At 32.9% G+C, this 19,610-nt stretch overlaps 5 protein-coding genes across 5 annotated transcripts in view; 3 read left to right on the top strand and 2 right to left on the bottom strand.

Moving 5' to 3' along the window:
* LOC107464144 (IAA-amino acid hydrolase ILR1-like 4) overlaps window positions 1-2,474 on the top strand; it is a 2,958-nt gene extending 484 nt beyond the window's left edge. The window contains exons 2-5 of the mRNA XM_016083051.3: window positions 587-712; window positions 810-1,124; window positions 1,602-1,730; window positions 2,169-2,474. Coding sequence (XP_015938537.1) covers window positions 587-712; window positions 810-1,124; window positions 1,602-1,730; window positions 2,169-2,474 — 876 coding nt within the window. The remainder of the gene's footprint in view (window positions 1-586; window positions 713-809; window positions 1,125-1,601; window positions 1,731-2,168) is intronic.
* Window positions 2,475-3,540: 1,066 nt separating this feature from the next.
* Window positions 3,541-7,129, bottom strand: LOC107464145 (glycosyltransferase BC10). Its single transcript, XM_016083053.3, has 2 exons — window positions 5,813-7,129; window positions 3,541-4,574 (listed from the first exon to the last, which is right to left on the bottom strand). The coding sequence occupies exons 1-2, from the start codon at window positions 6,314-6,316 to the stop codon at window positions 3,933-3,935; spliced, it is 1,146 nt and encodes a 381-aa protein (XP_015938539.1). The 5' UTR covers window positions 6,317-7,129; the 3' UTR covers window positions 3,541-3,932.
* Window positions 7,130-9,323: 2,194 nt separating this feature from the next.
* On the top strand, window positions 9,324-10,978 carry LOC107464116 (protein FAR1-RELATED SEQUENCE 5-like). Its single transcript, XM_052254139.1, has 3 exons — window positions 9,324-9,356; window positions 10,239-10,915; window positions 10,972-10,978. The coding sequence occupies exons 1-3, from the start codon at window positions 9,324-9,326 to the stop codon at window positions 10,976-10,978; spliced, it is 717 nt and encodes a 238-aa protein (XP_052110099.1).
* On the top strand, window positions 10,961-12,977 carry LOC127741382 (protein FAR-RED IMPAIRED RESPONSE 1-like). Its single transcript, XM_052253573.1, has 4 exons — window positions 10,961-11,346; window positions 11,607-12,610; window positions 12,790-12,837; window positions 12,934-12,977. The coding sequence occupies exons 1-2, from the start codon at window positions 11,073-11,075 to the stop codon at window positions 12,407-12,409; spliced, it is 1,077 nt and encodes a 358-aa protein (XP_052109533.1). The 5' UTR covers window positions 10,961-11,072; the 3' UTR covers window positions 12,410-12,610; window positions 12,790-12,837; window positions 12,934-12,977.
* Window positions 12,978-14,107: 1,130 nt separating this feature from the next.
* LOC110275184 (uncharacterized) lies at window positions 14,108-17,100 on the bottom strand. The gene is made up of 7 exons (XM_052254138.1): window positions 16,860-17,100; window positions 16,639-16,773; window positions 15,722-15,855; window positions 15,566-15,643; window positions 15,452-15,490; window positions 14,430-14,523; window positions 14,108-14,320 (listed from the first exon to the last, which is right to left on the bottom strand). Exons 1-7 carry the CDS (start codon window positions 17,055-17,057, stop codon window positions 14,108-14,110), a joined length of 891 nt encoding a protein of 296 aa, XP_052110098.1. The 5' UTR covers window positions 17,058-17,100.
* Window positions 17,101-19,610: the final 2,510 nt, after the last annotated feature.

The raw sequence follows: 19,610 nt of genomic DNA, 5'->3' as shown, positions 1-19,610 counted from the left end.
CATGACTCTTTTCCAAGGTTTTGGATTTTAGAACTTTATCTAGGTTTGAGTAGAATTTTGTTTTGGATGATTGAAATTTAGCTCCATGATATCTTACTCTGCACCATGTGTGGTTTTAACTCTAACTTGGAAATTTGTTCCTAAAAGATAATTGTGGTGAGTTGAAAATTTCATGAGTAATACTCCAATTTAGTCTTAAAAAGAATTCTAACTGAACACCTTAGTGTTAATGTTGCAAGTGTGACGTGTAGTGTATGAAATTAGTCATACATTGAAGAAAGAAAGGAACAGTGAGGAGTTTATAAGACGAGAAAAACTAGCTTTCAAGATTGTGTTATTTTAGAATAGTTCACTAAAATGTGATGTTTTGAAAATGGAGATGAATTAAACTTGTCAAAACCTGTGTAACAAAAGTATTATGATGGACATTTCTAATTATCAGGAACCATGTTAGGATTTTTTTCCCTCAAGAACTAATGTGTGTGATGCTGTTTAATAGGAAAATTTACAAGTAATTTTCTGTGTTTCCTATTTCATGGTCTATGTATTGTATATTTCACTGATTTATTGCAATGTCTATACATAGGAAATGGTGGATTGGGAGCACAAGAGTAAAGTACCTGGAAAGATGCACGCATGTGGTCATGATGCTCATGTTGCTATGCTTCTCGGTGCTGCAATGATCCTCAAACAAAATGAAAAGGAGATAAAAGTGTGATTTTCTCTATTAGCTAACTTACTTTTCCTCTGTTCTAAGACTCTCTCCAGATTTCCTCAATCATTCATTATTTTGTTGTCTAAATATATAGGGAACTGTTATTCTTGTTTTCCAACCTGCTGAGGAAGGGGGTGCAGGGGCTAAGAAAATTGTAGAATCCGGAGTCTTAGAAAATGTTAATGCTATCTTTGGATTGCATATCACAGGAAAGTTTCTAATAGGCGAAGTAGCTTCTCGGTCTGGTCTCATGTATGCAAATTCTGGTTTCTTTGAAGCAATGATAAGTGGAAAGGGTGGTCATGCAGCTATTCCTCAACATTCTATAGACCCCATATTGGCAGTTTCTAATGTAATTGTTAGCTTACAGCACCTTATTTCGCGCGAAGCTGATCCTCTTGACTCCCAGGTAAATTCATCTTATTTCCCTCCTTTCAAGCACTTTTGGCTAACATTGTTGTTGATTTGTTACCATATTCCGAATCAATACCTCGTTAAAACACTCAGCCTCTGGCCTTAATGTTTGTTTAAGTTATGTTACTGGAGCCTAATTAAGCCGGAAGCCTAAGGTATTATATGCATATTTTGAATCCACCTATTCATCACTTTACTCAAACTGAGAACTTATGATTTACACTTCTAATAATTACTAGAAATTGCAATTTAGGTATAAGCTGTATAGAGAAAGTCAAGCATGAAATTTTTTTTGCCACTTAAAGTCTTTAAACTGAGAGTAATTTTAAAAGCTAATCTATAAAATTAAGCATATGAAAATTTCCATAGAAGTGGTTCATTTCTATGTGCATATGGGTGTGTGAGTTAGCTGATGTGCAAGCATTTTTGGGGTGTGATAATTGAAAATGATGAAAGGCTTGTATACCTGCAGGTTGTGACAGTAGGAAAAGTCGAAGGAGGCAGCGCTTTCAATATTATTCCCGATACTGTCACGATTGGTGGCACCTTCCGGGCATTTTCAAAAGAAGGCTTCAGGCAACTGCAGCAGCGTATTGAGCAGGTATGCCATTGAGAATTTTATATTAATTTTTCCTATCTATCTTGATGCTATTTTATTTTTGATGTCATAATTCCCCTCAAAAGAGTTCACTGCTCAACAAAATTGTAAGTAATATGGGGGACTAGTTACATTCTTGTGGCTTGTTTTGTAGCTTACTTACCATTGCATCTAAGCCTTTCTAGTCCTTTTTAACAAGTTAGTTGGTTTTGTTGCGACTTCGAATCACCCTTTAGGTGCGGTTCTTCCCTGAACTCTATGTTAACGTAAGATGCTTGTGCACGAGCTGCCTTTTTTCAAAAGTATATATGTGCAATGTCATGAACTATTTCTTTCAAAACCTTGAACTCTTTGGTAGAAAGTAGAAACCTGAGAATAATTTTACATCAATCACATTCTTTTGATGGAGACTAGGGATGATTCATTTGAGTCTGTGTCTAGGTTATTATTGGCCAAGCCACCGTCCATAGGTGTAACGCAACAGTAGACTTCCTTCAAGAAGAGAAACCTTTCTACCCTGCAACCATAAACAATGGTGACTTGCACAAGCATTTTCTTGACATTGCCACAAAGTCTCTTGGCATCCAAAAATTTAATGAGATGCGACCGTCAATGGGAGCCGAAGACTTCTCGTTCTATCAAGAGGTTATACCTGGATACTACTTCGTGCTTGGAATGCAGAACGCGTCGCACGAACGGCTTGCCGGCGCACACTCACCTTATTATAAAGTCAATGAAGATGCATGATGAGTTGTAAAGGATTTAATTTTCATGTGTTCTTCATATTTAAAGGCTTTTTTCATTGATCTCTCTTCATGTATTAATGCAGCAATAATTCATTGTATAGACACAATTTACATACATTTTTAATAACACAAAGAAAATACTTTTTACTGTTTTTAACGAAATATTGTTGAATTTATCAACTAATGCTATCATGTCCAAGTCATTTAAATTCAGATCTTCTCTACTATTGACTATCTAAAGGTGAAAACTCGCATGCAGTTCTCTTCCCGTGAAGTTGCTAGTTGAGAACCGTTAGATAACAATTTAGTTAAACATGTCAAATTATCAAATAGTTCTTAACTAGCAACTTCACATGAAAACAACTGGATATGAGTCTTCGCCTTGATTAAAATATTTTTACTGAATTTTTAACTTCAATAGCTTTATTTACATCTCTGTCACTATCATACTATGCATCTTAGTTAACCATAATTTATAAAACATAAAATCAAAACATTAATTATAAATCCATGTCACATGACTATGAGAATAATGTATATAAAATTTTCCTGAAGCAACAAATAAAAATAGATCATAGAAGCAATTAGAAAGTCAAACGTGATAAACAAAGGAGGCCGGCTTTATGATAAGCAAACCTTAACAAGGACAAAAATGCATTACATCAAAATCAAAATTATAAAAATAATCAACAATTAGGAGTTAGAAAATAGGAAGTCTAGTGTGATGGATTCATGATCAAAAAAAGAAAAGAATGGGAGTGCCTAACAAAAGCAATCAAGCTGATAGTTCATAGTTGGTGAGGCTAAGGGTTATTTGTAAAATACACTCTGTTTGGATATCAAATCAAGATCATTTTCATCACTATTTAAATATCATTATTTAATCTTATTGTTGCACCTCAAAATCACTATTTGACACCAATGCATAACTGAAAATGTTTGTATTATAGTAACAGTAAGCATCTTATCAGTTCTCACAAAATTAGGTGAACATTTTGTGTGGAGAAATTGTAACAGCCATAGCTAGACTTGTATAAGAATAGAGCATTCATATTTAACAAAAATAATTAAAAAGAAAAAAGAAAACTAAGATATTTATTCAGTTAATAAGTAATCCAATAAAAATACTACTCTATATTTTGAACTAATACTAGTGTAAAATGTGGTTTAGATTCAATGTTCTACACACCTAAAGGCTGGAGTGGTAACTCAAAATTTCTGCAGCATATAGAAATAATACAAAGATCAATCATGTGACTAAGATGGAGTCAGCTGATATAGCTAACTAACATGCTCCAATCAGAAGCACTGCTTCAAGGATTCGCTGCCGAAGCCAGGCATTGTTTCTACTGACAGTGTCGGCCATTGGCATACATAACTACCTGTCGCGATTTCTCACTTTCTTGTAATTTAATTGGGTGACACTGTAAAACGTAGCGCACGAAAACTGATCTCCTTTTCAAATTCCTAGAACTCTCGGTGCGATATCTAAAAGAGGTTCCAAAGCATTAGGAGCAAACTTTCTGGCAAATAAGAAACATGTGGATGTTGGCTGGCCATTGTAAATACATGTCTGATCTACCAAGATTCTCTTGAAGAAATCTTCCTTGATGTCGTCTTTACCAAATGTAGCCGGATGAGCACCACCCCTTGACCAGTCCACATAAGTGAGGCTCCGGTTCGCCAAAAGATGAGGCATCGTAATGGTTAACATTGTCTGGAAATAGTGCTCGTCAACATAGCATTTGTGCGGCAAACAGAAGTCTCTGAACTTTGGATAATAAGTGCTGTCTTCAACTATTCGAATGGCAAGTTTGCGGTTGATTTCAAACCACTGAGACCCCTTACGCCAGTCACTGATGTTGATCTCGGGCGCCATGCTGTCCTCGTAGCGTCCTCTCCCGTAAGGACCAGGTTCGTCAACTGCTCCCATAAAGCTGTACCATGATCGTGATATGTATCGGTAGATAATGCTGAAGTTCTGGAGAGGAATGCAAGACTCTGATAAAAGGATAAACCATTCATTTGAGATGTCGAGCAATGCGTTAGCAAGCAGCCGTCTTTCGGCATCACACATACTCATCATTCCCCACTCTGCCACCTGTGAAGGAGACAGAAGCTGCTTAGAAATTACTTAAAAACACAAAAATATTCAACCTGAATTCTATTTTTCTAATCTTGGTCTGGAAATAACATTACGAAAAATTGGAAAGCAGTGCACTATGAAAGGAACATTTCAAGGATTTTAAATATCTTGACAAACTCTCTATGATCCTATGGTTATAGAAGCATGTTCTCCAAATAAATTGCAGGATAATAAGAAAACCATAAAATAGCAGAGTAGCTGACATGTTTGATTGCTAAGTTGAACTACTTTTTCTTGTATAGAAAGCTCGTAAATTGGCCAAGTAACAATGACAAAAGTTTCTCTTTTCATTTCAAGTGTTTCCTATTTTCAACATTTTGTGCAGAGTGAAAACATAAAATGAAAAAGTGAACAAGATTATTTTGTTTGTACTGTTTCTCACTTTTTTTCTTCGCAAAGTTCTGAAAACGAAATAACACATAAACCAAATAGGAAAAAAAATCCAAGATAAATCCTATCCCTCCTTGGCAATTGATGCAATATTTAAATATGACTGCAATAAAGAATGGTGCAGATCAACACTATCCACTTTCCTCCAACACATTATCAAGATTGTTAGAAATCTTGTTAGCTGGTTGAATTGACCTTCTATCACATCATACAAAAGGGATGTTGTTTCTAATTGCTACATATAGTAAATTTTGTGCATAAACATAAATGCAACAACCACAACATCATAATGAGGGAGATCAATTCCCCCAGTCTAAGATAGTGTGCTTAGGAAGATGACCAGTTCTCTAGTATATTTTATATCGATAGAGTAACATAATGTGGCTGGAATGTTTACTCTCTTAGAAAACTCTATTAAACAGAACAAAGCAAAGGGATTTCCCCTCTTACCATGATCTTACTCATAAATGAAGAATATGAAAAATGATTTGTGTCCAAATTGTATCTTATTCCAGTAAAGAAGGCAACACTTAGATCCACATGTTACATAGTTCCAATAAAAAACTCATTGACAAAAAAAGCAATATTTCCTATCTTATGTTTGACATAAAAGTAATAGTTATATTATATACCAATCAAAATTTGTCTGACAAAATTAGCAACAACCACAAAACTCTTATAACAGATAATGGTGATTAAGTCCATAACTAATTGATAACTAGCATTACATTATAAAGACTAACATTATGCCATTCAGTCATAAACATGTGACATGTTTGAAATTAGATAAAGCAAGCTCATACCTGGCTTGGGATATGCCTCCTATAAAACACCGAGGATGGCGGAAAATCAGGTGTATAAGACGGCAGCGAATGAACATATATAGAATACAGCTGCTCATGGCCTTTAAAGAACTTCTCCCAAAGTGGTGCCATTGGCAAGGGTCCCTTGGTCAAGAACATGAATGCAATCTTAGGAACTCTTCGAAACGGATAATCTTTGATCCTCGTATCAAAAGAAGCTCTCCAGAAGAGTTCAGTGTCATTCATCTTATGCATCAAATTCACAGGAGGCATAATGAAACTCTCTATGGTTCCTGGTGTCTGAAAACAAGGCCTAAAGGTGGATTGCACCAGAGCAACATTGTGAATACCGAAATGGCGAATCATGTACATACTAAGAAACGAAGCACCTATGCCTATAACCAAAAACAGCAAGAAGAACTGCAGAAGCCTCACAGGGAAGGGCCTAGAAGAACTAATTCTTGCTGCAGAAGGGTCCTTCACTTCCTCCAACCTAGATTGCATTTTTGTTCCTCTATTCTAAGTTTCTAATCTAACCAAATCTAAAAGATCTGTCTACTCTTCTTGTGCCTTCACATACATAACCAAACCTCAAAAGCATCATCAAAATTCTCACCTTTCAAGGCAAAACCAGATCAAAAACAAGCATATCATACTATTCTGTTCTGCCACATGGGTATCCCTCCAAAATTGATGAGAATCAATCAAAACCCCCACATACCAATAGATCAAATCCTGCAGCCCCGGATCAAATAAACTCATACAACATGAAAAACCGGGCACCCCACAAAAGCAACAATTGTCTAAATGGTTAAAAACCAAAACTTTCCTTTTCCTATGTTCTTGGCACCAAACAGGGTGTATTCAAAAGGGAATAATAATAAAAACAAAACAAAAAGCAGAGAAACGTGAGAAGCGCATCACCGTGGTGCCATGTTTGAGAGAATAATCCAGCTATATAGAGATAGAGAGAGAGAAAGAGAGTTCAATTAATTCCAAAATGAAAGACGTTTGAGGAACAAAGTGGTGGGTCCCCTTCACACTTTTCTCCTCTCTACAACCGAATTGCGCCAGATTTCAGTGGAAGAGTGTGTGTGTGTGTGTTTGAGAGAGAGAGAGAGATTATTGTTTTGTTAATCTCTGCAAGCTCTCTATGCTCTTTACCTTCGACTCGAACACTAGGCAAAGGAATCGACGGAGCTATCAATAATAATTTGAAAATAGCCCCCGATCACATTTTTGCTTATTTGCAACTTGGTCCCTGTCTTGTTTTAATCTTCATACAGAATCACAATTAGTTAGGGTTGGTGATAACGGAATAACGGATCACCGAAAAAAAATTCTAAATGAGTTTGAGCTTTGGTAAATTTTTTATTTTTTAAAAGTAGTTTATAAAAATTAATTTTTAATTTAAATAAATATAAACATTAAATTTAAAAGTTAATTAACATATGATGTTATATTAATTTTTTAAATTTTAAAAAGTACAAACTATTTTTAAAAAATTCTATCTTAAGTGTTTTCAAAAGTATTTAAATATTTTAAAAACTACAAATATAAATACATGATTTTTTTGATTTATCAAACACAAAAATGAGGAGTTTGAACTTTTAAAAAGTATAAACACTTTTTCGAAAAATTTTATCAAACCAAGTCTTAGACAATTACTTCGAAAGATAACGAGTCATCAATAAAAAAATTATTTTTTTCGGTTCTTGATCTTTATTTATGTGAGATTGATTAGTTTCTTTATCAATATTTTCTTTCTGTATTAACAGTATAACTTGCATGACATGTTAAACTATTGATTTCTCTATTAAGAGTCAACTAGGATTGATAATTTTTTTTTTTGAGTTTTACTATTTTTTAAGGTAATTGTCAGGATTTTTTTTGTTATTTTTGTAAAATATATTGGCCAAATTTACTATATAAACTAAAAAATATTAATGATTTTTAAATTATCTTGTTGGGAATAATACACCATTCTCCCTTGAGAAAACACCTTTGACAGAGAAATAAAATAGACACAATCACAACACAAGAATTTAACGTGAAAACTCCAATTACCGGAGAAAAAATCACGGCCGTTGTCAAATGACAACCAGAGAATATCACTATGTGAAAATTGTTACAACACATAGACTTCTTTCTCTTACCGACACCCCAGTACACCCACACTCTCTCAAAGCAAATATCTAACTACACCTCACAACACTCTCTAATCAAAGAGTACAGAGGAAAAGAAAAATCAGATACAAGCTTAAAGTGTTTCTGACTGGTGCAAAAACAAATGGAGAACTTAGCTTCATATTTATAGCCTAGGCCACCCACTCCATTTGCTATCCTAAGCAATGTGGGACTAATTCAACCAAATCCTAACAATTTTTACTTATAAAAAATAAATAGAGAATATATTAGTAATTAATAGTGACATAAATATATTTTGGAGAGAGATCATTGACATAAAAGTTAATCAATCTCACAAAATTAAATATCAAGAATCGAAATGTGTATTTTTTTTATTGGAGATTAGACTTTGTAATCTTTAAAATAAAAAAACTTTAAAAGAGACTGAAATGGATATTCACTCACAAATAACCCCTAATCAAATTTATTTATTTATTTGCAACTTGGTCCCGTATCTTTTCTAATCTTTAATTAGCATCATAGACAAGTTTGGTGGTAAACCCTGAAACAACCTAACATTTTCACAATGAATGCAAATTGTGAGTAGACACTACTAATAGTGGTCATGAGTTGTGTGAAAAAAATAAATAAAGAGCGATCAAAATGAAGAAATACTTGGTTGTAATTTTGTGAACGATTGCTTGCTTCTTGTAGGATCACATTACACTTTCTATTTTAATTTAGTTTTTAGTACCAACTATGACAAGGTTTCCATTGTTCACATTCAATGGACACCTTGAAAAGCAAGAAATTCTTAATTTCGATTATATAGATTTCATTCCTTTTCAGTTGTGTTCGAAGAATAACTAGAGTTGATATTAGTTTATTATGGGCATAGATAATCTAATTATCTTGCTAAAACTGATTATTTAATTATATATTTGATGTATAATTGAGACTTAATTATATTATTTTGAGATTATAGAATTCGAACCAATTCAATAATTCAATTAAATTAACTTAATTTAAAAATAATATATAATAATATATATACAATTTTATAAAATATGTCAACTTATGATATTTATTTAAATATAAATTAGATGATGTATTATTTTTTGGGAAACTCTCAGGGACCAGCAAATATATCAATATCAAACCATCATTCAGCCAGCATGCGTTTTTACACTAGGGCTCTCTCACGCGCTATCACAAACAGCTTTCTCTCACGCGCTATCCCAAACGGCTTTCTCTCACGCTCCTCTCCAAGGAACTAGCCGCAGAGCACCGCTAGCCGGATACGCTCTTCTACGATCGCAGTTTCGTTGACAAAGCTTGAAGCTTCACCTTTTACTCTTTGATAATATTTTCTTCTCCGTTGATCATGGAATCAGTGTTAGAAGAACAGAATATTGAAGTAAGCAATTTCTCCCTCTTCTAATTTCATGATTTTTGTAATGATTTTCATAGTGCATCAATGAACACAATGATGATTATGATTATGAATTTCTGAGCTTGCAAAGCATGCTGTTTTTTTTTTCATAACAGAGTTTAAATTGAATATACAGAATTCAAATTATACCTTATTCGCTTTTGATTTTCATAATGCAACAATTCACAATTAACGCAAACCAACTGTTTGATGAAATGACTAAGACAGAAAATATAAAAAATATTAGTGTTTCTTGTTTGTTGTTTCTGAGTAATGAATAATGGTTTTTAGAAGAATGCCCTGCTACCATAAAACACTCTTGATCCATCTTTTTTCTTCTTACTATTATTACTAACATCATCAATTGCTGATATGATGTTGTTATTATTGCTGCTTTCATGATTCTGAATCACATCACCACAATCTTTATCTTTTCTTTTAGATTTGTCAATTTCCATAGGTAGCTTCATTCTTGTTAATAAGACAAGATGCATCCTCAATGAAACTGATCTAACCTTAGCTGCTAAGAACCTGAAGTAGAAGTAGAAGCATCAAATTTGTAATTGTTCTATAACAGTAAACATGTTCTATGATTTTTTTGGGGTTGGAGGTACATAATTTCCAAGGGTTAGGAAAGTGAGGCTAAGCTAGTTAATAGGTAGTGTTGTGTTTTATGTAGTTGTTTTGTTTTGGTTGGGTTTGTGATGCATTCAAATGCAGTCTATTGTTGTAGGGTCCTGTTTTGCATTCTTTTTTGTACATTTTGCAACCAGTTTAATGAGATTCTGCACACATGACTTACTATAGTTTGTACCTACTTTAATGAGATTTTGATTTACTATCTGATGTATGCTAATTTTTTTACAGGATGTGCCCAAGGTTGGCATGTGTTTTGGAACCATTGAAGATGCAAATCAATTTTATCAGAATTATGGCAAGCGCGTTGGTTTTGTTACTAAGATAAGGTTTACCCGAAGAGTTGGTAAAGATAAGGTTCCTAAGAATCAAATGATCACTTGCAATAGGGAGGGAAAACGCAAGTCTAGAGTTTCACCAATAGAAAAGACCAACCCTAGAACCAACTACAATTGCCCTGCAAGGATTTCTATTAGGTTGAATAAGGAGGGTCTTTGGATTATATCGAAGGTGTGCTTGGATCATTCACATCCTTGTGATCCAGAGATGGCAAAACTGTTGACACGTAATAGAGAGATGACTATGCACATGTGTCGAGTCATTGAGAGGAATGATGAAGCAGGTGTGAGACCAAGCAAAACATATCAAGTATTGGTGGGTGAAGCAGGAGGTTTTTCTAAGATAAACTTAATGGAAAAAGATGTTAGGAACTATCTTAGCAGAAAGGTACGCAATGTTACGGAAGAAATGGATGCTAGGGAGATGTTGAAGTATTTTACACGGATGAAGGAAATGAACTCTGATTTTTATTTTGATATTGAACTTGATCAAAACAAGCATCTCAAAACTATATTTTGGGCTAATGCTCGAAGTAGAGCAGCATATGAATACTTCGGTGATATAGTTTCGTTTGATACTACTTATAAAACCAATCGTTACGATATGCCATTTGGTTCCTTTGTAGGGGTTAATCACCATGGTAACTCAGTGTTTCTTGGGTGTGGTTTGTTGACTAAGGAAAATTCAGGCTCGTTTACTTGGTTATTTAATGCTTGGCTTACATGTATGCATGGAAAGGCTCCTAAAGGCATTATAACAGACCAATGCCTCGGAATACGAGCTGGAATTGAGAATGTGATGCCAGAGACACGTCATAGGTTATGCATTTGGCACATTACGAAAAAGATTCCAGAAAAATTCAAAAGACACAAGAGATATGAAGAGTTACAAAGTGATTTAAATAATATTGTTTGGGAGTCTATTTCAGAAGATGATTTTCAAAATCAATGGGAAGATTTTCTGATTGAATATGGTTTAGAAGATAACAAGTGGCTATCAGGTACTTCTCTAAACATGAATTTTTATATTTTGCACATAGGAATTAGCATATTAGTATTTAAAAAAATATCAAGTGGCCATCATATTCTATTTGCTAGAATTCTAACATGTGTTTGAATATGCCTCTAGTACAATTTTCTTATTCTAATTTTTTTTAAGCTTCAATGCATTATTAACATGTTTATGACAACATTTGCATCCACTTTTGTTAAGTTTGCTTACAAATTTTTTTTATGTATATTTGTTTACTATGATACATAGATATCTATGAAGAAAGACATCGATGGGTTCCAATTTTTCTTGACAACTTTTTTTGGGCTGGTATGAGATCCACACAACGAAGTGAGAGCATGCATTCATATTTTGACAAATTTATAAATAACAAGAGCTTGTTGATTCAATTTGTCAAACAATATGACAATTGCCTTGGATGGAAAGAGCAACAAGAAAGGGAGGCTGATGTTGAAGACTATAAATCAATAATACCTTGTGCCACTAATTCCTTAATAGAGAAGCAATTTCAAGGTGCCTATACTAATGCAAAGTTTAAGGAAGTACAAAAGCAATTTAGAAAGAAAGCAAATTGTATTTTGCACCTTATGAAAGCAGTTTCTACATCTAAAGTCTATTCTATTTTGGAGGATGTATCTACTTCTAAAGAGAGGGTTTATGAAGTTAACTACAATGCGGAAACGAAGGATATTACATGCATGTGTCAAATGTTTGAATCAAGAGGCATATTATGCCGTCATAGCTTGGTTGTCCTAGGGCATGAACGCGTGAGAGAAATTCCAAGAAGATACATTTTGGACCGTTGGAGCAAACTTGTGAAGCGAAGACATAGTGATATTAAGAGCAGCCATGATCCAAGTTTGTTGAATCCAAAAACAGAGAGGTTTGATGATTTATGCTCCCATTCGAACAGTGTTGCTCAATTTGCATCCCAAACAAAGGAAACAAGTGATATCTTACATCGTTATCTTGATATGGCTATGGCGGACTGTCAAAAGCATGTTGCTAACTCATCATCTAATGCCAATGAGTTAGATAATTTGCTTACATAAGAAGATGGTGGTAAAGATGGTGGTAAAGATGCACTGTCCATTTTTATAGGAGGTTGTATAATAAGCATTCAAGATATTAAAAGCCCTCCTTATGTGTTCACTAAGGGTTGTCCAACAAATAGGTTAGGATCTGAAAAAGACAAGATGATAAAAAAGAAGACCGAGGCAAAGAAGAGGAAAAGTGAGATAACCGAAAAAGAGGTAAAACATTATTTTATTTTGTTACCCATGCTGTTTTTTTTTTTTACAATAAATAGACTTTAGATGTAGAAACTACTTTCTTAAGGTATATATAAAGGATAATCAGTTGTACTTTATAGCCATGCTGTTATTACTTAGTACTTACACTTGAGTGATAGCTTTTTCTATTGTATATAAAGGATAATCAACATATTGGAGATATTCAAAGTCTCCCTTTCAACGAACAGGTTCATCCAATAGTTTGTAATTTTTGTGATTTATAAACATATGAATTTTATACATGTGATCTAATATATTTGTTTTTTTCTTTTAAATTGTTTCAGCTTCAAGATGCTAACTACAATGTTAATGAGGGATTTGAATCTGATTGATAGCAAAATCATGTCGAAGCAAAAAGAATTTTATTTGGCAATACATTAAAGAGTTCAATTAGCTGATGATTCATGAGACAATTATTATTTTGGACAAGAAATAATAAAAATGATTAGTTTCATGTGTACAAACTGCTTTCAAACTCCAATACAGCAGCTTGCTGCTCCTGTTATTCCATTTATTAGTAATAATAATTAATGCTTGCTTGCTAACTTACCCAATTGGACAAAATGCAGTTATCATCTTCCAAGATTCTTTCCTATATAAATTAAAACAAGTACCAGTTACAATAATAATAATAATAATAATAATAATAATAATATTAATATGCAAAAATTCATTACATTGGGTGCAAAATGTGCTGAGTGAGGTGTGCAAAATCTCATTAAATTGAATGCAAAACATCGAATTCATGTGTGCAAAAAATCATTACATTTGGGGTGCAAAATGTGCTGAGTGAGGTGTGCAAAATCTCATTAAATTGAATGCAAAACATCGAATTCATGTGTGCAAAAAATCATTACATTTGGGGTGCAAAATGTGCTGAGTGAGGTGTGCAAAATCTCATTAAGGTGAATGTAAATTATTTGAGTGAGGTGTGCAAAATCTCATTAAGACGGGTGCAAATTGTATTCATAAGGTGTGCAAATTGTAATATAACCCCATTTATGCTTCCTGATATGAGAATGAGATCATGGGATATAACTACTCCAATTTATATATAAGATCACATAGGATTCATACATAGCTAAAAAAGGAATCATTCATTCATTGAAAACTGAAAAGTCTCTCTTGTGTTTGCTTACATTACATGCTACAGTGTAACTCTTTCTTTCCTAAAAGAAGCAACACACAATGAAAAATGTACAAAGTAACATGCACTTAGTTCTCACAACTGATGCCAAAGCCAAGGCTCAAATGGACTCCTGAACTTCTCCAAACATTCATTGAGACAATTAATCAGCTTGGAGATTCAGAAAGTGAGTGCATACTATATAGTAAAAACTACAAAACAATACCTTTCTACAAAACAAGTATATCTAATGATCACTTGAACTTTGTTATATAGAAAACAAGTATATCCAATAACCCCTAAAAAGAGATGGTAACGGTAAGAATTGAATTTCAGTTTCTGCGCTTCTTAGCAACAGTTTTCTTTCTAAACCCCTTCCCAGCCGAACCAAGGCATTCAATCATCAACTCATCAGTATTACATACTATGTAAGGACTTGATTGAGCTGGAGTTGGCTTTACCATTTTATATTTCTCTGATTTGTTTATAACATCCTTAAGAAGTGCATTTGAAAGTGATGTAAGCATTGGATGACCAATTGCTTCCTTAGATTAACGCACTCAAGCTGCAATAACAATGTTCACAAAGATTTTATATTATAAAAAAAACATGAACATCAAAAGCAAAAATAAAAACTATACAAAAAACATTTACTTCGTCCCATTCTGGCATGTTGGACTCATTAATCTCGATACTACTAGGATTCCACATTTCTACCCATTTTATTACAAACAATCCGCAATCATAGCTGAAAAAATAATTGTAGAATTTAGTTAGTCTTATCATGTACATTTATATTATTTATAATATAACATAATTAATATTATGCTTACTTATTTGATTGTCTAGGAAGATTCAAATAAATTGGGATTAGGTCATTCTTTGGTAGCTCATAGTTTGGCACAGCTATCGAGACCATTTGTTGAATCAATTTGTGCAAACTTGCTGATTCATGTGTGCAAAAATTCATTAAGGTGGGTGCAAAACATCAAATTTATGTGTGCAAAATCTCATTACATAGGATGCAAACTTGCTGATTCATGTGTGTAAAAATTCATTAAGGTGGGTGCAAAACATCAAATTCATGTGTGCAAAAATTCATTACATAAAGTGCAAACTTGCTAATTCATGTGTACAAAATCTCATTAAAGCGGGTGCAAAACATCAAATTTATGTGTGCAAAAATTCATTACATAGGGTGCAAACTTGCTGATTCATGTGTGCAAAATCTCATTAAAGCGGGTGCAAAACATCAAATTTATGTGTGCAAAAATTCATTACATAGGGTGCAAACTTGCTGATTCATGTGTGCAAAAATTCATTAAAGCGGGTGCAAAATATCAAATTCATGTGTGCAAAATATCATTAAAGTGGGTGCAAAACATCAAATTCATATGTGCAAAAATTCATTACATAGGATGCAAACTTGCTGATTCATGTGTGCAAAATTACATAACAAAAATCTCATATATATTCACATAATACATAATGCAAAACAACAAACACTAAGAACTATAATTTATACCCATATTGCTAGGCGATCTCATTGGCGATCTCATGTTGTTTTCATCTTTTTTGTCTTCCCTATTAAATCAATAAAAACAATAATTAAAGATTTGTAGAACAATAAATAAAAAAAATCATAACTATAAAAAAAGCACATACACTATTTTTACCTTGTTTTGACCTCTTTTTCATCATCTTGCTTTGCATCACTATAAAGAAGAATACACTATATTTTACTTTACATTCTCTTTTATTACAAAAGATAAATCAAAACTAATTTTTACCTTTCTTTATCTTTTTGCTCATCTGATACATTATCATCTTCCTTTGACATTTTGTTGTCATTATTTTGTTCATCAAATCTATAAAAAAAAAAATTTAATTAGTGATAAAGAGTGTTTGTAATACTCATAGGCTTCCCAAAATTTTATTTTTTTTACCTTTCTTTCTTTTCCTTCGTTGTGTTATCTTTATTAAGCTCCTTCGCCCCCCTTTTCTTAGTTGGTGCTCTTGTTGTGTTCTTTGCAAATTTAGTATCAACACCACCTTGCTTAACTAAAAGGGTAACAATACCCTACAATAATAATCATACAGATTATATTATACACTCATCATATTATGCAAAACAGAAAAAAAATCCAGAAAAGGTTCAGTTCACTAGAAATTAATATTTAGCTTATAATGCTTTCCATTTGCCGACGGAGAAGAGTTGTAGCATAACTAGCATTCCATGAATTAAAAATTGAAAATAAAAAACAGAGATTACATATTAAATCCAGTTTAGTTTCAATTTTGTTATTTACCATTGTAATTGTATTCTCTGCAGTTTGCACCAAACTTGCCACTATTTTTCTTTTATCACACTGCATTCAATCTTTAGACCAAATAACTACACACTAATTCACTAATAAGCACACCAGAAAACAGCACAATTATACTCACTAATCCACATCTGTACTCAACAACCTTAGAATGTTATTTTACTAATTTCTAAAACAAGGCATGCAAATATAAGACTTAGAATAAAATTGAGGCAATATCATAACTATAACTATGCCATTTGAGCATTCTATATAGATATCAGGATTTCAACAATTAAGAATTCAACACAGTTGTATGTATCTCAAACAACACACACATCACACATCACACAAGAACACATAAAGGATCAAACCTAATTAATATATTTCCTCTTAGATAAACAAAACGTAGCTAATAACTAGAAGTGAAAAGAATTCAACTTAGAAATGTGCATTAAGGGGTTCATTAATAGAAAGAATTCTGGGATATTATAAGCAATCATCAATTTTTTTAAAAAAAAGAAGCGAATTAACATGATAAAATAAATAAAACAAACCGTTGGCCTTTGCTTTGATGATTCCTGTGTCAACTTCTTTGCAAGTTTTTCTTTATCCCAATAAGCAATCCATGGTGGTGGAGGCCCCATATAATTTTCCTTATCTCCAAATGTGTCTTTGTGGTAATAGATAATCTACAAGCAAAATAATAAATGTAATGATTATTATCAAAAAAGAAATGAAAAAAGGAAAAAAAGGATAAGTACATTAGACAGATTACCATGAAAACATAAAGACAACCATCAATACTTAATGTATTTTTTTCCTTGAATTTTTGAACCCCTTTCATAAGCTCATCATGCACAAATCTTGCCCAATTGTATCTTGTTATATTCTCTACATCAACAATGGCACGTAAGTGCTTTGGGGATGTGACAGCGCTACTTGTTGGTGCCAAAAATGAGCTAATAATGAACATTGTAAATGCTCTCCTAAAATAATCTCTCCCTTTGGATGTTGAAACATTACATTCTCTTGAATGTAATACTTCTTGTAACCATGGGTTTGTCACAGACTTGAATGTGGCAACTAATCTTTTTTGCTCTGAAGTCCAATCTCCTTCTTCTGGAAAACTTTTACCAATTGAAGGTCATCCTAGAGCTAACCCAATTTTGTCTGTTGTCACATCGATATCCCCCACCACTAATTCCAGTTTGCTTGTTATTGTGTTATATGCTTTAGCAAGTGCGAGGAATAATCGCCTATCAATTTTCCAATCTTGAATAGCCTTCATGGATGAGAATCCCATTTTTATCAACTTCAATTTTTTGCTCTTTTGTAAGAGAATTTATCGTTGTGAAAACCGAAACAGGAGAACAACGACATTCTATTACTTTCTGCAAACATAAAGTAAAAAAATCTTATTAAACTGGGTGCAAAATATGCTAAGTGATATATGGAAAATTTTATTAAATTGAGTGCAAACTGTGCAAGTGAGGTGTGCAAAACTTGATTAAAGTGAGTGCAAATTGTAAAATTGATGTGTGCACCGCTAGGGGGCCAGCAGTTTTTAGTACAAGTTAATAATCCCAGCATGCAGCATATGCAATATTTTCCCCTATGGTGTACAAATTAAATAACCCACATCATATACCAGCCAAAAATAGAGAAAATCAATTTTAGAAGATTAGGATTTAAACCAAACAAAATAGAGAAAATCCAAAATCAGTTATGAGGTGATAAAATTGATTTTTTGGCCTTCAGAAATTCAAGATGCAACCAAACATGAACTATTTTATGGTTTCTTTATCCTACTTTGTGTGAATGGAATGTGTATGTTTAGAAACTTTATTTATCCATTGTTTTTACTGTAATGTAATGTAGAGTTTGTTAAATTTGGATGAACTTTGTTTAGCCAAAAGATTTGATATGTTATATATCAAATGTTTTGGAATAATTTCACTCTTAGATGGATATAATTGAGGGACTAAATGAATATTTTTTATTAACCTTTTTTTTTAGAAACATAAAATAAATGAAAAGAACGTCATGGTTTAGGAGACTAAAAGCATGTTTAAGTATATATAAAAATAGAACTATGATTGAAAAGACATATATATGGAATGGAGGAGTTGTGTGCATGTTCACTTCACACCCTCAATAATAACTTGCAGCTCGTGAATAAGGAATCCCTTAAATTGAACTCAAAGGAATGGAAGTAACAGTATGATTTAACATTATCCCATCATTTTAGTAGTAGAGAGAAGCCTAGGGATATATCTACTAGACACAACATACATAAATGGAAGCAGCCACATTTGGACATGGTCCTGTCGTGCTCATGTCATGTGTTGATGTTCAAAGTTAAGGTGAGAGGATCCAGATTGATAGGAATTATATCTAGGCATGTATACTTTAGGCAAAATTGATGTGTGCAAAATCAAATTAAAGTGGGTGCAAACTGTTCGAAAAATGTGTGCAAAAAACAATTATATTGAGTGTAAACTATGCTGAATAATGTGTGCAAATTCTCATTAAAGTGTGTGCAAAATTTCATTCAGATGGGTGCAAAGTGTCCTGAGCAAAGTGTGCAAAATTCCCTTTTTAATTGGTTCATACCCGAGATTCTAGTTCTTCAAGAGTTTTCGGCATTTTCCTTCTAGTTTCTGCTTCAGATTTCTTTGTAGTTATACTTCTTTGTGGCATCTTAATATCTGGATCTTTTTCCATTTTCAAATAATCACTGCATGTTATTAAGAAACATACTATTAACAAAGCTAGTAATCAATTATGCAGTAGCCATTATCAAAGCTCTACCACAACAAAGCTATACTAACAAATGAGATAATAACTTAATGAATTTTTTCAAATATTTATAAATTAAATGTCATATGTTTAACCTTTGACACTCCAGAACATTCTGGAAGTTTAAGTGTTCAGGCTAAAGAAAAAGTGACTTTACAAGCTCAACATATACCTATTTAGTCTATGATGTCTTGAAACTTGCATATACTGAACAATAGATTGTCTATCAAACTTGCCTTTAGTTCATTGGCCATCAATTCATTGTCAGTATTTGGAACTCCAAACTTGATGGCAATTTTTGCAATAAGACTCTTCTCCCACAAGAATTTCAAACTTGATAGCAATTTTTGCAATAAGACTCTTCTCCCACAACTTTAGGATAGCAGCAGCTAAGCCTTGAAGTCTTCTGTTCCTTCCTTCATAGTTCATATTAAACACAAAATAATTTAATTGACTTTATGCATAAAGGGATAACCATGAAAGTATTTTTGAATATAACTTTATTTTCTTTCTGAGAGCTAATATTGGTTGACAGTCAAGTTATTATGATTTTCATATACATGTATTGATTCAATTCATCAATCTTCAAGCAATTAATTCTTGTTACAGAGATTGCTTTTCTATGTATGATTAGTTAATATAATAGCATCAACAACAATGTATTTAGGTGGTCTATCAAAATTGACATCAACGAGGTGGCTTGATTAAGAACCTAAGTCATATGATA

This window comes from Arachis duranensis, chromosome 9, assembly GCF_000817695.3.
Source record: "Arachis duranensis cultivar V14167 chromosome 9, aradu.V14167.gnm2.J7QH, whole genome shotgun sequence".
In the NCBI taxonomy this organism is placed as follows: Eukaryota; Viridiplantae; Streptophyta; class Magnoliopsida; order Fabales; family Fabaceae; genus Arachis; species Arachis duranensis.
This window is presented reverse-complemented; position numbering and strand designations above follow the sequence as displayed.